An 11498-nucleotide genomic window follows, 5' to 3' on the forward strand; every position below is an offset into this window, starting at 1 on the left:
ATAAATGCTGCTGGTGACATGTTACTGTTTTTCCTAGAAAAGAGCCTAATTATCCCCAGAACTTCTCAGGAAATACTTCTTGCTCCTCTTTCCTTCCTAATGTTCTTGATCTACTTTTTGCTTAACACTAATGGGAGAATTTCATGTTGGGTCAAATTGCAAGATTCCCAGCCCCATAAAGCAAAATCCTTGGTGGCTGATGAGACCAGAGTGCACAGCAGGCTTCCCCATGTGCTGGGGAAGGAGGAACCGGCTGGCTTTCCTGTACACAGGGGATTGAATCCTCTCCAATATGGGATGACTCCTGTTGGACAGGCAGACCCTGATACATAGACAAGCACAGTGACTTTAAGACTGTAAAGTGAGTCAGTGGCTGAAGTGGGACTAGAAAGCAGGACTTACTAGCTGTGGGGGAAGAGCAGCCAGGCACCACAGCTCACAATTTCCTGTCCCTCCTGCTCTTGGTGAGCAGGTGAGGCAGGGTGGGCTCAGGGCTTGGACCCCTAGACTGGTGCTCTGGGTTGTAATCTTGGCTCTGCCACTGATCCGCTGGGTGACCTTGGGAAACTCACTGCCATGTTGTGCCTCAGATTCCCTTCCCCCCTCTCACCCAGTTGAGCTGTTCAGGGCGGGGGCAGGCGCTGTGCCTTGCCTGCTGGGTCTGTCCCTGCTGCAGGGCTGTCTTAATACCAATGGCTCAGGTTTGTGAGATGGTCTTGTCCCCAGGGGCTGCCATGACTGACTGAGGGGGTGAAGGGATCCATCCCCCACTGCTGACTCCTCGAGCTGACCACTCGCTTTTCTTTTGGTAGAGTGGTTTTAGTCCACCTGTCCCAGGGCTCTGGAGCCCAGTGTTTGTGTGTCTGTTGTTCTGAGCACCAGGGTCAGAGCTGCAGCCTGGTGCCTTTCTTCTTTTTTTGCAGCACAAGGGAAGCAGGAGAGTAAAGGGGGGTTGTTTTTGCTGTCTCCCATTAGTTCTCTGCTTTTTTAACACTTGAGGCTGGTTCCCTGGAAGGATGTGGCTGCCCCTGCAGGTGGGTGCAGGTCTGAGAATCCTGCAGGATGGCTTGACTTCCAGGAGAGCTAAATGAGGTCAGGAGGGGGACTCTGCCCTAGTGCCAGTGCCTAGCAAAGGACTGGGCTCCAGGTGAAATGACTGTGGAGGAAAGCCTGCCCACATCCACTCCTTCCCAATGTTCTCCAGGTGCAACGTCGGCCCCCTGCCTGATCTTCATCTTCCCTGCTATCTTCTACATCCGCATCATGCCCAAGGACAAGGAGCCCATGAAGTCCACCCCCAAGATCCTGGTACGTCCTCTGCACCTGAGCTGGCTTAAGCAGAGGGGACCCCATTGGGTTCTGTGGGCTGTGGGAGATGAATCATGTTCTTGTTGGCTCTGGTGGGAGTAGCAGGGGGTCAACATCCATAAGAGCGGCATCTGATGTGGGTGGCCCTGTGGGAGGGAGATAATTGTTTAGGGTTATCTACACACATTTCAGAGCTGCTGCCACAACTCTAGCAGCAGAGACCCTAGTGGAGATGCCATGTATGGTAGCAGAAGGGGTTTTCCTTCCACTTCCCTGAAACCAGCCAAGCCAGTAGAAGCCCTTCCTGTGCACAGAACTGCATCCAGCGGGTAGGGTTTGCCAGCAGAAGCACTGCAGCTAGGGGCACAGTAATCACTGATCAACGATACAGTGTAACCCCTCCTAAGTTCAGGAGAGGTGGAGCTTTGTGTCTGGAGGAGGGAGGGGTCCAGGTGAGCAGTTCCTGAAGTGCTTGTCTATCTCTCCATGCAGGCAGCCTGCTTTGCGTGCCTTGGCATACTTTTCATGATCATGAGCCTCAGCTTCATCATCATCGACTGGGCAACAGGAGGTGGCAAGAGCGGCGGCAATCACTAACCAGCCCTAGAGCCTATGCCAGCTTCACACCATGGATCAGCGTCCTGGGAGAAGCAGCTGGCTTTGATATACTTCCCTTCCCCTGCCCCACTGCTAGTACTGTACAGTGCCCCAGCCCATATGCCAATGCTGAGCCATGCTGCCAGCCAGGGATGCACTTGGGGCCCTCTGTCTTTATTGTAATTTCCTGATTGCAGGATCATTCAGTCCAGTCATACCCAGTGACCCTCACACGGGGGATCAAAGCAATCCCATGAAGGTGGGGACAGCCATGCTGGGTATGTCTGGGTCTCCACAGACAATGTCCTTTGTGTGTAAGATGAGTGCCAAGGGGGTGGAAAATCAGAAGCCAGAGGGAGGAGAGGATGCAAGGTCTAGTGGCTACAGCCATTGACCAGCTGGGTGACCTTGGGCAAGTCTCCACAACTCTCCATGCCTCAGTTTCCCCATCTGTAAAATGGGGATAATAATACTTCCCTACCTCACCAGGAGCTGGCTGTGAGACTAACCTCATCCAAGTTTTGATGTGGAGTGTCTGGTGATTTTGGATACCTAGGAGGGCAAAGTGTTATTATAGATTGGCTGCAAACAGGAACTGAAGGCTGCTGAGCAGGAAGGGACACGTGAAGCAGACAGAGAGTACTTCCTGTCAGCAAGCACCTCCTGGGCAAAAAGAAATGAAAAGGGGTGGGGCCTGAATTTGCAGCAGTTGTCACTTTCTGCTTCTCATTTTTCTTTTCCTGAGCTTTCTTGTCCCTTCCACAGGGATGCAGAGCCATGTAAAGACATTCAGAGCCTGATGATCAATGTCACCTTTAAGGGCAGAGGGAGGGGAAACCTCATGCTCTGGGTGATGTGCAGCTGGTCTGACTCACTTGTGATCACCATGCTGCTGCATTTGACCTGGTCATGCATTTCTTTGCTGATGCCCACAGCCAGGACTTCATAAGCATGTGTTCATGCTGAGAGGAGGATTGTTGAGTGGAGGGCAAGGGGTTACACTGATGGGAAAGGAGGCAGAGTGCTGAGGTTCAAGAAGGGAAGATCAGGTGATGAGCCCCAGTTGCCTCTGTCCTCTTTCCAGATTAGCTGGATGCCAAGTTTGGACTTTGGAGCAGACTTGTGGGGTGGGGACATCCCCATAAGAACAGGTCACACACTGCATGCTCTGCAGTGCTCGGCACTGCCCTAGGCTGGCCAGTTTGAGGGGAGCAGGAGCTGCAACTCCAGACCTTTCCTCTCTGCCCCTTTCTTCTCTTTTTGATCCAACCTCAAGCTTGGTCTGGAGAAGGGATGGGAGGGAGAGGCACTGTCAGTAGCACTAACAAAGTGTCTCCACTGTCTTCCAGGGATAGGAATGAGACGAGCTCCCTTGAGGTCCTGTAGTGTCAGTGTCCCAAATACCTTTTCTTATCCTGGCATGCCAGGGCAGAGGCCTATCCCAGTCCAGATCTCAGCCCCAGGTGGTTATCCCAGCCAGGAGCCATGGTCCTTCTCATCTGTCCACAATGGGAGCTCTCTCCTTTCCCTCCAGCACCAAGAGACATGTTACCGTCATTTCCCCCTTCTCCCAGGGGTTCCCTCACTTGGTAAAAGGGTGCCATGCCCCACTGGAAGTTGGCAGTGAATGCTGGGAAGTGTAGTCCCACCACTGAGTCCATATGGAAATCTAAACAGTGACTAAACTTGATTTACTGCTAATCTAAATAGCTCAGTAGAATCTATGTTAATTTATTTTCTCTATGTCTATATATATGTGTGTGTGTATATGTGTGTGTTACTATTATTGTATTATTGACTTTACAGCTAGTGCCTAGGCTAAAAGGAGTCCTTTAATACCACAGTGACCAGAGGATGTGTGGGGAGCTTCCAATGGCATGAAACTCACTTGGCTGTCATCTTGAATTTGGGATGAATATTGGGTTGCTAACATGGCCCTTAGCAACCCCTTTTGCATAAAGTCAATAGGATCTGTTTACTTAGACCCATCCTTGATCAGTCTTATTTAATAGATCTCCTTCATAAGTGGAAGGCCTCCCACTAGGAATTATATCTGGATGCAAGGTCAGTCCAAGTCCAAGATGCCTGCTAAGGCTCCCTGCAACAAGCACTTCCTTCTGTAAGTAGCCTGTGTCTGGTTGACTGAGGAGATGGGAAAGCAGAACCATACAACTCCTTAGGCTGTTTTCGGACATGTGGGAAATATGGGGCTTTCACACCACACCCCACCCCACATCTGGAAACAGCCCTGGGCACTAGCAAAGGTTTAACTGCAATAGTATTGGGGTAACATAGTATTGGGGTAACCATGTTAATAGTTTTTATTTATGCAGAGAAAGATCATATTGTTTTAGCTTTTAGTATGCAGAAAACTGTGTAGTTGAGACAGGCTATGCTAGTAATAATCCTTGTTGGGCTAAACTTGAGAGCAAGCTGGCAAAAAGGTGCAAACTCTTTTTAGCGAGGAATGCAACAAAGAGGAATAGAATCATAGAAAATTAGGGTTGGAAGGGACCTCAGAAGGTTGTCTAGCCCAATCCCCTGCTCAAAGCAGGACCATCCTCAACTAGATCATCCCAGCTAAGACTTTGTGTAGCTGGGTATTAAAAACCTCCAAGGAGGGAGATTCCACAATGTCTCTGGGTAACCTGTTCCATACTTTACTACCTTCCTCATGATTTTTTTCCCCTAATATCTAACCTGAACTTCTCTTGCTGCAACTTGAGACCATTGCTCCTTGTTCTGTCATCTGTCACCACTGAGAACAGTCTAGTTCCATCCTCTTTGGAACTGCCCTTCAGGTAGTTGAAGGCTGCTATTAAATGCACCCTCAGGCATCTCTTCTCCAGACTAAATAAGCCCAGTTCCCTCAGCCTCTCCTCATACATTGTGTCCCAACCTCCTAACCATTTTCATTTCCCTTCACTGGACTCTTTCCAGTTTGCCCACATCCTTTCTGTAGTGGAAGGCCCAAAATTAGACACAGGACTCCAGATGCGGCTTCACCAGAGCTGAATAGAAGGGAAGAATCACTTCCCTCAATCTGCTGTCAATGCTCCTACTAATGCAGCCCAGCATGCCATTAGCCTTCTTCACAACAATGGCGCACTGTTGACTCATATCCAGCTTATTGCCCACTGTGACCCACTGGTCTTTTTCTGCAGCTTCTGCTTAATCAGTTGGTCCCCAACCTGTATCAGTGCATGGGGCCATTCCATACTAAGTGCAGAACTTTGCATTTACTTATTGAACCTCATGAGATTTCTTTTGGTCCAATCCTCCAATTTGTTGAGGTCTTTCTGAATCCTAGCCCTACTCTCCAGTGTATCTACTACTCCTCCCAGCTTCGTGTCATCTGCAAATTTGCTGAGGGTGCACTCCATCCTGTCTTCTAGGTCATTGATGAAAACATCGTACAAAAGCAGTCCCAGGACCAACTCCTGAGGCACTCCACTTGATACCAGCTGCCAACTAGACATTGAGACATTGATTACTACCCTTTAAGCCCAATGATCCAGTCAGTTTTCTGCCCACCTTACAGTGCATTAATTCAACCGTACTTCCTTAGTTTAGGCATCTGTCCATCTAATTGTGTTCAGCCAGCAGTGTCTATTGATTCAAATCTTGCCCCGGGCATTGAGATGGAACTATACCAGTGGTTGCACTTTGATGTGGGGTAAGGCTCTCCAACAGAAATTGCTGGTTGAAGGCAATTAAGTCAGGATCTAGGGGCAGGGGCCCTGGACATGCAGGAGTCAGTCTTACAGAGGTTTGACATCAATGGAAGCTGTGTGCCTTTGTTAGCTGCTGGGGACTCCAGTATTCAGATCTTCTCAAGCTGGTTACAGAACTCGTGTGGTCCCAGACAGGTTTCCTCGCACTGGGGTTCAGCAAGGTAGATTTCTGAAGATGCCATGGACTCCCCCAGTCACCCTGTGGTTCACTGGAAGCAAATGGTCTAATGAAGTGGTGCTCAGTCTACGGCCTGCAGGCTGAACTGGCCTACAGAGCTTTGATATCCAATCCATGGAACTGTGTTATCTTGTCTGTGGAGCTCCCCACAGGTCCAGAAATATGGCAGGGGGAGCAGTGGTAGCACTGATTGCTCCCAAAGCCTTGGCCATTAACACTGCCACCATCCCCTCGCAACCAAATTTCTGGACCTGTGAAGAGTCCCAAGAGCCAGATGACATGGCTCCATGTACTATGTCACGTCAGTGCACAGGGTCAGTTCATGGCCAGAACCAGCACATAGAGTTGGGTTGGTACGTGGGTTCAAGGCATGGTTGGACCTGATGTGTGGTGTTGGGCCAGCATGCAGAATTGTTCTGCAGTCAGCTCCAGTGCACCAGGCTGCATCTGCAGACCAACCCCATGCATGGATCTGATGCTCTGGATAACATCCATGTGCCAACCCCATGCTGGACCCAGGCCATGGATTGACCCTGCATATTGGATTGGACCAGTTGTATGCTACTCATACAGCCGTGAGGCCAGGTAGGTTAATCACTGATCCAGTGTAATGTCTGGCTGGCAGCTCTTGCAAACCCCACAGATTCCCCCAGGAGGTGGGGGGTGCATGCTGGGCCTCTCCTGGCCAACTGGCTCTCCCAGCTCTTCCTTGTATGTTGCTGAAACTTGTTTTAAAAGCCAGGGTGAATTGGCTATGTTCTAGAGTAGTAGTAAGGGCCAACCTTTTGGGCAGACATGCCACAAATTAAGGCACATACCCTCGCCAAGTGCCACTGATCCTTTTCCCTGCCTGATCTGCTGCTTTGCTTTTTGATCCCTGCCCTGTTCTCCCTGTCTCATTTAATGCTGTACTTTCTACTCCCAGCCTTATCTGCCCCATGCTCCCTGACCCCTCCCTGATCTGCCACGTGCCACAGACAGAAGCTGCTCATACTACTTGTGACATCTGTGCTGCAGATTGACCACCTCCATTCTGGATGGATATACCTTTCAGTAGACAGGCAGCGGCCTATATTGGAGAGTGTGGGGTTTATTTTCTGAATGCCGTATGCCACAGGCTGTAGCATCATTCTGGCTCCCATGAATATCAGGGCTCAGCATGACCACTGCTTTCCATCCTGCTTGAATATATTTAAGGAAGTTACAGTCAAAGATAAAAGTAGGTCTCTTCCCATTACTGCCTTCCTTTTCAGACTTCGTAGCAGGCTTGCTGTGACTGATCAGGGCTCCCTCTTGGGTGTGGTCATGTGGAGTAGGACACAGTGAGAGTGATGGATGAGAAACAGAGGGGATAGGGTGGATACGTACACAAGGAGTAGGGACATGGATCACACTGTATAAAATTATGGTAACTTCCATGGTAGTGCCCCTGATGACCATGGGGAAACACCTCTTAGTGCCAGCAACAGAGGAATTCCCATGTAGAGAGGTGACATGAAGTGCTGCTTTGCTTTGACCCCCAGTTGGGCAAGCCATGGGCAATAGGAGACTATGGTGTTTGTTTCTCTTACTGAGAAACTCCAGTGTCTCAGTGTAAGACTCGAGTGGGTCCTAGGCACTGAAGTGCTTGTAAGGAATAATAGTGCCCTGTGAATCTCTGTGCCCAGCACTGTTAATCGTTGCCACCAGCAATGTCTCAGGAGTAGCTGGGTAATGCCCAATCCTCCACCCAAAGCGACTACTCCACGCAGTTCCCCACCAAGCTAGGGAACGAAAGGGCATTGACAACAGTCCAAGAAACTGGGGCATCCCACGCAAGCTGGGAGCAGGGGGCTCTGAGCAGACAGAGGCCAGTACATGATGCTAAGTGACTCTGGGCTGAGCCAGTCAGTGTGTTAGATGGTAGGGGCATAATACCCTAGTGAGAGAGGAGCCAGATGGGAGAGGTAAGGAAAGACCATGCTCTTGCCTTTTGCCTTCCCACTTGTCTCCTGGTTAACTGCAGGGTCAAGAACAAACAGGCCAAATATACTCCTGAGATTTGCATACTGGACCATCCATTTAGGAAGCTATCCATTGATTTCAGTGGCACAGGAGCAGGCCTGATGGTACTGTTCTTCCCACCAGCACATGCATACAGAGGTGAGCACAGAGTTCTTGTCTACTGGCGGGGATTCAACAGGGTCCCTCGCGTTCTGTCTACCCCTTGCCCTGGAATAAGGCTGCCTGGTTCCCAATCATATCCTTACATTTGAAAACACATCTCCACCTCTTGGCTTACACAGTCCATCTGTCCATCCCATCCCCACAAAGCCTCCCAGTTCCATGTGATCAGGAATCTTCAGGTTGTGCCAAAAGCCAGATGTTGACTTTTTTTTTTTTTTTTCTGTGTTGGGCACCTTCTGAATTTAAAAGGAGAGGAGAACTGAGGAGGGGGGTGGCACAGGAAACAATGTGGGTGGATATTTTTAAGGCACTGTAATTAATGAAATAAATACAAGATTTCTTGGGGGGTTACTACATGCAAATTAAGTAAATAAGAGACGTATTTTTTTATCCAGAGTGGTGCAGGCTGGAAAGCTTTTTATAAATACTGTATATAAGAGTAGATTTTTTTTATGTATTCTGTGTTGCTCCTGGTAGCTCTGTATAGTGTATATATATATTTCACATAGTTGATGGAGAGGGACCATTCTGCAAAATGACCTGCCCGTGCTAAAGAGAATATATAACTAGAAAGGGAAGTCAGGCCTTTTCTGTGGCCCAGTGGCTGCTGTAACAAGGGCTGGTAGCCACAGGTGGGATGGTTCAGGTAGGACAGGCATCTATTTATAATGGTTTAGGAACTGTGAATCCCACATCTGTGCAGGGAATTTGGACTAGATGAACTTTGAGGTCCCTTCCAGTCCCAAAATTCAATTATTCTATTCATGGGTATAATTTTTGCTTAGGCTGTTAAAAACCAGCAGCATCAGCACTATAATCCATGTTCTAGCTAACCACTTCAATAGGCTGTGGCTCAGGCCCCTACCTAAGAGCAGGGGAGTTCAGGCATCCAAGAAAAGATGGTAGCAAATTGAAAGGGTATCTTTTTAGGTAGCTTTAAGTAATCTCTGTGGGGACCCGGGCATGTGAGGGACTGAGTACTTGGACAAGGACCTGAGTAAGTCCCCCTGATTTTCCTAGCTCAGTTCAGTGGGGGTTTGTAGTGTGATGTGAATGCTTGTCTCTACCTGTTTGCTCCCCCAGTGGATGGCAGGGCAGATATGGTGGTACCTCTCCATCTCCAGTAGAACCCACTGTCTATGAGGCAGCTCAGCAGGACAGGTAGCAGAAGAGGAGGATTTTGCTTTCCCTCTACATTTGGGACTCTCCTGCCTTCTGCCAGGCTGAGCCGTTTGTGATCTCTCTCTCCCTAAGCCTCTGTCACCTTCAGTGTTCGATGTGAAGGATGAGATAAGAGGGCAGGGCCATGTTTCTGTGATGTGGTAGGGCTAGGGGTCGGTTTTAAATTATATGTTGAAATTAGATCTATATTTGGAAAAGAAAGAAGAAAACCTTTTTAAATAACAATAAAGAAAACATGAAACTTCCATAGTCTTGTGTGTTTCCCTGACGTAGGCTGCTCAGCTCACAAGGCTAGGATGGTGGCTGCCTTTCAGAGGGATCGAGTTGAAGCTCCCAGCCAAGACAAGCTGGTTTGGCTCCCCCTCATGGACACTGCACCTTGTCTGAACTGGATACACGAACACTGGAAATGAAGGGATTGTCTCAGGACACCCATCTCTCACCCCGCTGGGAGTGGGGAGGGGCAAAGAGCCCTCAAGGGAGTCCCCTCTCTCTCACCCCTCTGCTGGCACAGAGAGAGGCTAAGCATTGGTATGGGGTGCTGGATGCCTCATAAGTTGCAGTGTGATCCCAGTACAGCTGGAAAGTGCCGGCCTCATCCAGAGGGGCAAGCACCTGGTTCATATTACTGCAGTGCACTGAGCCTACCATGGTGTGTGGCAGATAGGAAGATCAGCACTTTTTCTTCTGTTCTTGTGTCCCCATGGGAGAGGGGAAGGGACTCTGTTCCCAGCCTTCAGGAATGCTGCTGGATCATCCTGCACCCTCCCTCTGCCTCCGGTGAGGTCCAGCCCACAGCAAGCATTGTCCACTTGCATCCCTGTGAGGAGAAAGGTCCCAAAACCAGTCATTTGCACCATTCTCTACAGTGCAGAACAGCACCCCTTGTGCTGGGCTCGGACAGTGGGGTCAGCTGTGACTCCTCTCCCAACTTGTCTTGCCTGACAGGACCCCCAGGTGCTTCTGCTTCAGTACAGAGCTGAGAACCAGCTGCAGAACTGGGCTCTGGCTCTGGATGCCCAATACCCCTGACCCTCCTCCTCTATAAAATGCTCTGGCATACATGGGGTAGGCCTGTGCCCATGGGAGGGCCAGCTGGGTGTAGTCAGTGAGGGTCCCTGAGAGGAGAATGGGCCTCAGCCCTGCTTCCTGCCCCAACCAAAGTCTTTGTGCTGAGTAGCAGCCACAGCTCAGATTCCATGCTGGCCTCAGCCATGGAGGGGGCCCAGGCATGTCAGTCGGGACTGGGAGGGGGGCACCTGCCTGGCAGCCCCTGTGCAACATGCAGTGGCAGTAGCCAGCCTCTACTGAAGCTAGAAGGAAGCTGGGTGGGGTGGGCCCTGCTGAGAGAAGGAGCGCCAGTTGCTATCAGAGCAAATGCCTACATGTTGCTGAGATGGGGGCAAAGGGCGGGGGTTGCATCATGATTTTTGGGGAGGGTCTGGCTTGGCTGCCCCAGCTGTAGGGGCCTTTTCTGACCAGTGGAACACTCCTCCCTGCCCTCGCAGGAGCTGCTCTAATTAAAGCGCCTGCAGCGTCTCATGTATTCAGCATCCCACACTTCAAAATGGTGATGGGGGCCACTTTAACTAAAGCTGGTTCAACAAGCTTTAGTTAAAGCACCCCTGCCACCATTTTGAAGTGCAGGGACGCTGAACACACATGCCACCAGTGCTGCTGGAGTGTGCTAATCGGCATGCTCCAGCAGACTCAACGAATCAAGTCTGTTCTGACGCATTCTAATTTAAACACATCATAGCAGGTGTTGGGCATGTGTATAGGGTGGCTCCATTGCCCCCCTCCCTCCCCCTCCAGCTCCACAGGCGGTGCTGCGTGAGCGAGGGGACAAAGAAAAGTGACCGTGGCTTGGTCAGGTGCAAAGCACAGAGGGAGACAGCTCTGGACCTAGGGTGAGAAGCTGCCAGGAGGTACCTCCGGGACAGCATAAGGGGTTTAGTGGCCTAGGAGGAAGTTCACTGCGGTCTGGCATCAGGAACTAGCCAGGATTGTTTCTTACAGAACACCCCATACCACTTCTTTGCTGTTCTTATTACTGCTGTTATTCTTCAATATGCTAATGATTTGTTTTAATTAATCAAGCCCCAGAACATGAATTAAACTGGGCAGAACATCACAACACAAGACTGCATTCCCCTCTTGCCTGCCCTCGGATCCCTCTGCCCAAGGAAAGGGCAAAGACCCTGTGATATGCTATGCAAACCCCAGTGCTGCCCAGGAAAGGGTTAGAGGGTTGCTGTGGGCTCAGTTGGCTCTGCCCTGTTACACCTGCAACAAGTGTCATCTTGGAGAGACGGGGGGTTTAAGGGCAGAGC

At 50.1% G+C, this 11498-nt stretch overlaps 1 protein-coding gene across 2 annotated transcripts in view; it reads left to right on the forward strand.

The window, feature by feature from the left end:
* The window catches only part of SLC38A3 (solute carrier family 38 member 3), an 84527-nt gene extending 75117 nt beyond the window's left edge, over positions 1-9410 (forward strand). For both annotated transcript variants that reach the window (XM_090021193.1, XM_090021194.1), the window contains 2 exons: positions 1205-1308; positions 1801-9410. In XM_090021193.1, the coding sequence (XP_089877319.1) occupies positions 1205-1308; positions 1801-1905 (209 nt within the window). In that variant the 3' untranslated portion in view covers positions 1906-9410. The remainder of the gene's footprint in view (positions 1-1204; positions 1309-1800) is intronic.
* Positions 9411-11498: the final 2088 nt, after the last annotated feature.

Source organism: Crocodylus siamensis, chromosome 11 (genome assembly GCF_052110815.1).
Source record: "Crocodylus siamensis isolate JL-2025a chromosome 11, ASM5211081v1, whole genome shotgun sequence".
Lineage (NCBI taxonomy): Eukaryota > Metazoa > Chordata > Crocodylia > Crocodylidae > Crocodylus > Crocodylus siamensis.